Source organism: Emydura macquarii, unplaced genomic scaffold (assembly GCF_026122565.2).
Source record: "Emydura macquarii macquarii isolate MOO-44397 ecotype Brisbane River unplaced genomic scaffold, CSIRO-AGI_Emac_v2 contig_3249, whole genome shotgun sequence".
Lineage (NCBI taxonomy): Eukaryota > Metazoa > Chordata > Testudines > Chelidae > Emydura > Emydura macquarii.
This window is the reverse complement of record NW_027133386.1, coordinates 259,988-269,760: the sequence shown is the minus strand read 5'-3', so window position 1 is coordinate 269,760 and position 9,773 is coordinate 259,988. Positions and strand designations below refer to the sequence as shown.

At 43.1% G+C, this 9,773-nt stretch overlaps 1 protein-coding gene across 1 annotated transcript; it reads right to left on the bottom strand.

Moving 5' to 3' along the window:
• Positions 1-5,530: 5,530 nt before the first annotated feature.
• LOC137142797 (olfactory receptor 10A7-like) lies at positions 5,531-7,748 on the bottom strand. The gene is made up of 2 exons (XM_067532264.1): positions 7,721-7,748; positions 5,531-6,525 (listed from the first exon to the last, which is right to left on the bottom strand). The coding sequence occupies exons 1-2, from the start codon at positions 7,746-7,748 to the stop codon at positions 5,531-5,533; spliced, it is 1,023 nt and encodes a 340-aa protein (XP_067388365.1).
• Between the last annotated feature and the right edge of the window lie 2,025 nt (positions 7,749-9,773).

Below are 9,773 nucleotides of genomic sequence, written 5' to 3'. Positions count from 1 at the left end.
AAGTGCTTTATTAGGATCCACTGGGGACTGAAAGTCTGACTTTGCTCTTGGTTATGGTGGCATAAATCAGGAATAACTCCACTGGTGTCCCTGGTCCTTATTCTCCTCTCTCTCTAGTGTAAATCAGGAGTAACCTCACTGCAGTCAATGTGTCTGATTCTCCACTCACTCACCCAGTGTAACCCAGTGTAATTTGAATTCATCAAATTCAATTGACACACACACCAGTGCAAATCAAGAGTCACTTCTTTTCACTGTAGTGGAGCTATACCAGTGTGAATCAGGAGTGACTCCATTCATTTAAATTGAGTTACTTTATATTAAACCAGAAAGGGTTTTTCTTTTCAGCCCAGTGGAGTGTAAATCAGGAGTAACCCCCATGAAGTCAATGGGCATTAGTGTAAATACGATGTAATGAAACCGGGTCCCATGAGTATTCTCAGAGTGAATAGACTTTATATTTATTTTTCATTGGCAGAAACTCGACTCTCAGTTACATGGGTGTAAAACCAGAGTAACACCATTGAAGTCCCTGCATTACTCCAGTGTCAATGACAGGACTAAATCAAGCCAATAGCAAACTAGATTCCGCTAAGTGGAGCACAGGATTTGGTCCAAGAGGTGAATATAGCTGAGCCGGTTGATAATAGTGACCGTAACATAATCAAATGTAACGTCCCTGTGTGGGGGGAAACACCAACACAGCCCACCACAGCAGCATTTGGTTTCAGAAAGAGGAACTCCACAAAAACGAGGAAGTTAGTTAAACAGAAATTAAATGGTACAGTGCCAAAAGGGACGTCCTTGCAAGCTGCATGGAAACTTTTTAAAGACGCCATAATAAGGTTCAATTTAAATGTATACCCCAAATAAAAAAAACATAGTAAGAGGACAAAAACACTACCCTGGTGGCTAGGGCATCCTTTAAAACGTGGAAGTTAAATCCTATTGAGGAAAACAGAAAGGAGCATGAGCTCTGGCAAGTGAAGTGTAAAAATATAATTAGGCAGGCCAAAAAGGAATTTGAAGAACAGCTAGCCAAAGGCTCATTTAGTAACAGCAAAAAAAAATTAAGTACAGTGGGGCCTCTGAACAACTGAGAGGCTAAAGGAGCACTCAAGGAAGATAAGGATATTGCGGAGAAACCAAGTGAATTCTTTGCATCAGTCTCCAGGATGCGAGGGAGATTTCCAAACCTGAGCCGTTCTTTTTCGGTGACAAATCTGAGGAACTGTCCCAGATTAGGGTGCCATTCAAGGAGGTTTTAGAACAAGTTAAGTCCAAAGCAGAGTGCAAAGAGTCACAAAGGGACCTCACAAACCTGGGTGACTGGGCAACAAAATGGCAGATGAAATGCAATGCTGATAAATGTAAAGTAATACACACTGGAAAACATAATCCCGACTCGACATGTAAAATGATGGTGTCTAAATTAGCTGTTATCACGCAAGAAACTATCCTTGTGGATAGTTCTCTGAAAACATCCACTCAGTGTGCAGGGACAGTCAAAAAAGCAAACAAAACATTGGGAATCTTTAGGAAAGGGATAGATAATAAGACAGAAAATATCATATTGCCTTTTATAAATCCATGGTACGCCCACATCTTGAATACTGTGTGCAGATCTGGTCACCTCATCTTAAAAGAAGATATATCGGAATTGGAAAAGGTACCAAAAAGGGCAACTAAAGTGATTAGGAGTATGGAAAAGCTTCCATATGAGGAGAGATGAATAATACTGGGACTTTTCAGCTTGGAAAAGAGACAACTAAGGTGGGTATGACAGAGGTCTATAAAATCATGACTGATGTGGAGAAAATAAATAGGAAGTCTCATAACATAAAAGGTAGGGGTCACCAAATGAAATTAATAGGCTGCAGGTTTAAAACAAACAAAAGGAAGTATATCTTCACACAACGCACAGTCAACCTGTGGAATTCCTTGCCAGAGGATGTTGAGAAGGCCAAGACTATAACAAGGTCGAAGAAAGAACTAGATAAGTTCATGGATAGGTCCATCAATGGCTCTTAGCCAGGCTAGGCAGGGATTGCTGTTTGCTAGAAGCTGGGAATGGCTGAAGGGAAGATATCACTTGATGAGGACCTGCTTTATTCATTCCCTCTGAAGCACCTGGCATTAGCCATTGTCGGCAGACAGAACACTGGGCTAGGTGGACCTTTGGTCTGACCCAGTCTGGCCGCTCTTATGTTCTAATTATTCCTTATTTCTCAGGGGCCAAGAGTGAAGCACGCACAGTGCAAGGAACAAAGATAAAGGGTCTGAAACCCCTCCCACTTACATTTTACACTATTGCAAACTTCATCGACATCAGCTGACTTACTCTTGTTTTACAATTAATGAGATCAGAATCAGGTCCCAAGTTATAGAGCCTGATTCTGGCCTGGAAAATGCATGAACATAGAGGTTTGCAGAATTGGGGTAACCATGCTGGTCCCAGGACGTTAGAGAGACAATATCTTCAGGTCTGTTTGGCTTGAAAACGTCTCTCTTTCACCAACAGAAGTTGGTCCAATAATCAATATAGACGGGCTGTTTCTCGTTTACACTAAGGTGACAGTTACACACCTTTGGCAGTTTAAAGGGATTGCAAACTACAGGTACTTCTATTTTAAGGCCCCTTTCTACTGCTAGACGGGTATAAAGGGGATTTATTGGGTCATTAAGAACTATAACTGTAACCCATGAGAAGTATTTGATAAAAACAATAAAATGTATCTTTTAACAATTGATTTAAAATAGCCAAGCATTGCCTCGACATCGTCTGTACATGAAGATCCGTACGTGTGGGATTGTCAGAAGGGTCTTAGCCAAATCCCCACTGAAATGTGAAAATCTCAGCCTAAACACCAGCTAGCGTGAACAGTTACTCCTGTATGCCAAGTGTTACAGTTCTGTTTTTTACCGTCCCAGCTAGTGGCCCCTAATAGAGATACCTTACCACACTTACTACACATGAAGCTGTGTGGTATAGGGTGAATTCATAGAGAACTCAGATAATTGAATCTGACTGATGGTGGGATTTTTAAAAGCATCCAAGAGATTTTAGGAGCACACGTCTCATTGAAAGTCAATGGGACTTGTGCACCTAAATCCCTTAGGTCCATATTTACAAAGGTATTTATAGATTATAAAGTCAGAAGGACCACTGTGATCATATAGTCTGACCTCATGTATCACACGGGCCAGAGAACGTCCCCGAATTAAATTCCTGTTTGAATCAGAGCAGATCTTTTAAGGGGAGAAAAAAATCCAATCTTGATTTAAAAATGTCTAGTGACAGAGAATCCACCACAACCCTTGGTAAGCTGTTCCCAAGGTGAATTACCCTCGCTGTTTAAAGTGTGAATGCAGGTTCTAAAGGTGCAGATAGACATCGAGTTGCTTCTTCAGACATCAGTTGCTTCACCCGGCCATACGGGTGGGTGACATGGGGTGAAGGGCTGGCCAGGGAGCCCAGGGAGGCAGCAGGGGCCGGGGCAATGGTGTTTGCCTAGCTGTACATTTCGGTGATCCTCCATGGAAATATTTTCCTTTGGTTTGTGTGTGTGTATGGTGAAATCGACATTTACCGATAAAAGTCTAATCCTTCCAAGCCTAAATATAACGCAAACTCAGCTAGGATGTCAATGCATTGTCCCATCCTCCTCCCATTGACGACAGCAAAACCTCGCCAGTGGAAGCATCATAAGGCTGTTGATATAACCTTCTACACGGTCCATCTCTGTCCATCGTCCATTCATCTCTGAATTGTCTTCTTAGCTAGGAAATTGCCTGAGCACCAGCTGCCCGGCCTCTGATACATTTTCAACTTGTCATTGTGGGTCCTTCATTTCAGACAGGTCTAGGGGTCTCGTGTTGACAGGAGCTGATTGAGGCCAAGCAAGCAACATTTTTGTACCTGAACCAAAGCTCATTAATAGGATTATAGGAATAGGAAATAGTTTATAGGAGTTTCTCCATTGACTTCAGGGGGAGGGTCTGCACCTTTATCTAGTCACACTGTAGGGGTGGGTGGTTCACAGCTAGTTAAAGTGACTAAAAGTCCACAATGGAAAAAGATTAGTGCTGGTCGACATTTTCCCAGGATGCACTGCCTCCCTCTCCAAGAGGGACCCCACAGTCCATGGTGCGATCCAATCTGGGAGCCCAGCCTACAGAGGACGATGAGTCACCTGAAATGCAGCTCCAGCTAAATGCTGCCGCAGCATTTCCAAATCGAAACACTTTCGGTTTTGGCTCAAATATTTCAGGTTTTGGCTTAAATATTTTGGGTTTTGTCCTAAATGTTTCAGGTTTTGGAAATCATTTTTTTCTTTTTCTCTTTATCTTAAATTCTTTTGAAAATCTCAGCAACAGGGCCAGTTTCTGTCACCTTTACTGACACTGCACTCTAGACAAATCTCCTTTTCAAAAGGTTTCCATTTGGAAATTCCTGTTTTCCGGTCGGAAGTTTATTGAAGGGAGAAAAATCAGTTTTCCCACCCTCTCTTACTGTTTTCAGTTTGCAAACAGATGAGAAATAATAAGACAATGTGAGAAACAGGGTTAAGTCTGGAACGTGGTACCCAAAAGTGTTCCCGTCTTGCTGAAAGTCACACTTTCTACACCTTAACAATTTTCCAGCTGGCAAATGTTGGGACACAGACAGAAGGTGTAAGAGTTGTTCTTTTTTTTTTCTCCTCCATCAGCTGACTGCTTTCCAGCTTTTGCTAATTGAGTCAAATTGGGGAGAAGTGAGGGGAATATCCCCAGCTGTTAATTTCAAAATGAAAAATTCTGCCAAAAAAAAAACAACCCTTATTTTCCAATGAAAACATTTTCGTCAACATTTTTTGACCTGCTTTATTTATGGTTTGACAAGTCACAGTTTTCTTTGTGGAGATGTCTGTGTTCTCAGGAGGATAACACTTGTGCCGGGTCCCGGCCGGGCACAGTGCATGTCCCTTGGTGTGCTGGAATAGCTGTAGTAGTCAGCAATTTAAGGTGGGGTAGATCCAAGGTTCAATCCACTCCACACCAGCTCCCACCACTTACCCTGAGGACATGTTGCAGCCCCACTGGGGTTATGTTCTCCCTACCCCACGACCTGGGTAGCTGGAAAAAGGAAACATGTATCCCTGCCCTCAATTCCTTCTACCTTGTATTCAAGACGCTATCTGGCCAGGCTAAGGGCCTCTAGACTTCAATGGGACATTCTCCAGGGCAAGGCGTTATTCAGTATAAACTCATAACAATCTTACAACTCCCACTATCCTTTCAGAAATGTAGGCTGCATTTTTCCAAGCTCTGTAAAGTGTTTGGACGCCCAGTTCCTATTAGCTCAGTTTCAGTATCTTTATTTTATTTTATTTTATTTTTACAGGATCTCAGTGTTGCTCAGTGGAATTCCCCCTGCAGGACAGAGACATTCTCCATTATTAGCCCACAGAGCCTTGTGCAGGAATGACTCCCATACTATCAGCGGAGTGACTCTGAATTTACCCTGATGTAACTGAGGTCAGGATCTGCCTCACTGAACGGTGCCTGTTTTAAATTTAGAAAAATGGCAAAGCCTCCCTAGATGCAGTAGAAAACCTTGGCACGCGAGTACATTTTTGTGAGTTAATGTCCGGAGCGCCCCTTTCACCTCCTTGTTCCGCAGGCTGTAGATGATGGGATTTAGCATGGGGGTCACGACAGAGTACAGCAGAGCAATGAGTTTGTCGCCATTTGGCAAGTGACTGGATTTGGGTTTCAGGTACATGGTGCAGGCCGTCCCGTAGAACAGAGTCACCACCAGGAGGTGCGCGGAGCAGGTGGAGAAGGTTTTCTGCCTGCCCTCAGCGGATGGCATCTTCAGGATGGTGGAGATGATGCCAGTGTAGGATGCAAGGATGAGCATGAATGGCACTAGGACAAAGAAGAAGGCAACAAGGAGAATGCCCATTTCCGTCCTGTGGGTGTCCCCGCAGGCCAGTTCCATCACTGGGGGAACATCGCAGAAGAAATGGTTGATTTCATTAGAGCCACAGAAGGGCAAGGTGAATATGGAAGCAATATGACCCAGTAACACCAGGAGGTTGGTGACCCAGGAAGCAGACGCAAGCCCTGTATAGACCCTCCGGTTCATAAGGACCGGATAATGCAGTGGGTGGCATATAGCAACATATCGATCGTAGGCCATCACAGCAAGGAGGTAACACTCCGTCCCTCCTAGGAAGAGGAGGAAATACATCTGGGCCGCACAACCGAGGAAGGAGATAGTTTTATCCTCCGAGAGGAGGTTGGCCAGTATCTTGGGCAGGGTGACCGAGGTGTAGCAGATCTCCAGGAAGGACAAGTTCCTGAGGAAGAAATACATGGGGGTGTGGAGGGCCGCCTCAGCCAGAGTGACGATGATGATGAGAAGATTCCCAGTCAGAGCGATGAGATAACAAGATAGAAACACCACAAATAGCACCCGGCTCAGCTCAGGGTGGTCAGCAAATCCTAAAAGGATGAAATGAGTCACCGAGGTGTGATTTCCTGAGGTCATTCCACCAAGACACTCTCCTAAGGAAAAACTAAAGAAAGGAAAGACGTCAGGCAGCACGAGGTTGGAATGGGTTTCCCATTCTTTTCAGTGATCCACAGGAAAAAAGAAAGATCCTGAACATTGTTTAACCTAGCAATTGTCCTACCTCAAATTTCATCCCCCTGCATCTCTTATCTTCAGCTAACACAGGGCCAAGTTCCCATATCCTCACTCGTGCTGAATGGAGTAAGGAATAAATGAGAAAGGAATCAAATGGTTGGAATTTAGCCATGTAACCCTCCGTGCCAATTAATGTTTGTTTCCTACAGAACATTTTCCCCTCTCTAATGTCTGTGATTCTGAGATAAGAGCCTCTAACTGAAAACTAAAGCCAAGTAACTGCATTCTCATAGATTCATGCATCCATTGATTTTAAGTCCAGAAAAATCATTATGATCATCTTGGCTAACCTCTTGCATTACATGCCATATAATTACACCCAGTAATTCCTGCATCAGGCCCATAGCTTCTGGATGAACGAGAGCATAACGATTTGAACAACATCCACTCGTGATTTCAAAACTCCAAGTCATAGAGACTCCATTGCATCTATAACGAAGTTGTTCCAATGGTTAATTACCCTCCACAGTTAACATCTAATGTCTTATTTCCAGGTGGAACTTTTATTATTCCACCTTCCAGCCATTGGATTTTGTTATACGTTTATCTGCTAGATTAAGGAGACCTGTAGCATCAGATAGATTTTCTTCTCATGTAGACGGGGTAGACAATGATCAAGTCACCTCTTGGACAACATGAATAGATTGAGGATCTAAGTCTTTTCTCAAGACACAGTCTCTTCCCTGGCCCTTTTCCACGGGCTAGTGACTGCAACTGTTGTCTTCGTCCGTGACTGCAGCTGTGGTTAACTCCTGTATGGGGGCAGAAAGAAGAGGAACCCTCTTTAGCCTTCCTTGCTTCCACAGCTCCGAAGGGATTAGACACAACTGGCCCTTTACCTTACGTATCCACACTGCCTCGGACTGAGAGGAAACGGAGATACATCAAGGTAAACAAGGGGCCTAAGAGCCTGATCCTTTAAACATGCATGCAAGGGTGTAACTTTAGTCATGTGACTTCAATGGGCTGACTACTCATGGTGAGTAAAGGAAAGGATTGGATCCAAATGTGTCACAAACAAAGCACGAACCAGGGTCCCTCTGCTTTGCTCCATCCATCTGCATGGTTACTACACGGCGCCCATCGCTACAGATTCTGAGCATCGCACAGGTGTCAATGCATTTATTCTCCCAACATCCCTGCGATGTAGGGAAGGGCTATTATCCTCACTTCACCGATGGGGAACTGAGGCACAAAGAGACGAAGGGCAGGTTTTTAAAGGTGGTTTGGTGCCTAAAGATGCAAATAGGGGCCCAGTGGGATTCTCAGCAGTTCCTGAGTAGATTAGACATCCACCTTCCACTGCAGCCAGTGGGGGTTTGGTACCTAATCTGATTAGGCACATTTGAAAATCCAGCTAGGTGCCTATTGACATCGTTAGGAGAATGGGAAAACCAGGCTCTACTTCACCAAGCCTAGGTCACACAGCAAATCTGGGGCAGAAGAGAGAACAGAACCCATGTCCCCTGAGTGCCAGGCCAGAGTTCTAACCAATGGATTGTCCTCCCGCCTCTTTTAAGCAAAAGTAACCGAGCTTCTATTTTCACTTGAGCAGTGGGTCAGATCCCGGATAAGGAAGTCAGTGGAATGAGTGATTTACTCCAGCTGATTATTCGAACCGATGATTCCAAAGTCCTCAGTTACATAGCCTCAGTAACACTGAGTAGCACTGCTCATGAGTTCAGCTGGGCAAAATTTTTCAGATGAATAGTTTAATCACTGAAAAATGGAGTTTCGGGTCAACTGGAGCTATTTGCAAATTCATGTTGAATTTGGCAGATAGTTTCAGCCAAATATATATATTAGAGAGAGAGAAGGTAAAATGATTCGTTCTGACCTATCTGAAACAACACGTTCTGATTTTTCCTTTTGAAACATTCCTTTTTTTTTTTTTTTTTAAGTTGCCTGAATGTAATAATAATAAAGGGGGTTGAAAAAATATCAGAAAACAAACTGAATTCCTTTTCAGATTAAGCAAAACAGTTCTGTTGACATAAAACATTTTTTTCCCCAATTTTTCATTTTGGTTTGGCCAGCAAACCAAATAATTGATCATTTGCACAACTCTGTTTAGGAGAACTGCCCTACTAAATCAATAGGATTAGAAGCTTAAATGCAACTCAGCATCAGTAAGGACTGTAAAGTCAATCCTAAAATTAGACCTTGTCAAGGTGGGTTTTGTTTTGTTTTGTTTTTTAATCATGCCAAGATTAGGTGAAAATAACATTTTTAGTTCTCCTCTAAACTTTCAACAAAAATGTTTTTACTTTTAATCAAAAACTTGAACAATTTCAGTCTTCCGACCACAAAACAAATCAATTTGTTTTTGTGGACAGCAAACGCATTCTGTGAAAAATGTTTGGTGATGCATCTTTTTGTTTGTTTGACTGACTTTGTTTGTTTGTTTGTTTGAAACCACAATTTTCAACTCAAAAAGGTTTTGATGGAAAAATGTTGACCTGCCCTACCCAAAATGTCTAACAAGTAGGAAGTCAAAACAGAGGAACAATCCAGCTCCTAGTCAAAGAGAGAGTTTAGATTCTGAACATATTTACACTTACTTATCAATCAGAAGTAATTGTAAATCCATCCACTGAACAGAAAGGAGCGGCAGCGGTGTAACAGCAGCGTTCAACTGGAGTAACTATCCTAATGTCAACGAAGATCCCAAAAATTTACACTGCTGTAACTCAGAACAGAATTTTGCATACTCAGGCACTAGAATTGTTTAAAGCCCCCCAACCCCCAAATGCAGATATGCCTCACCTTCTTCTAGAGCGTATGGACTGGCCTCTGTGCACCTTCCAAATGTCCGTGTGCAGTCTGAGCAGGTGTGCAGAGAGTGAGCAGATGTTTTTAAATCCTCTTCCAGTGACCCCCTTAGGGACTCGTCAGCACGTCAGACTACAAACCAAGCACAGAGCACACAGTAACATGGATGTGATTCTTAGTATCTTATACACATGGTCAGGCTATCTACCCACCCACCCAGACTTGAAGAAGAGCTCTGTGTAGCTTTAAAGCTTCTCTCTCACCGACAGAAGCGGGTCCAATAAAAGCTATTACCTCACCCACCTTG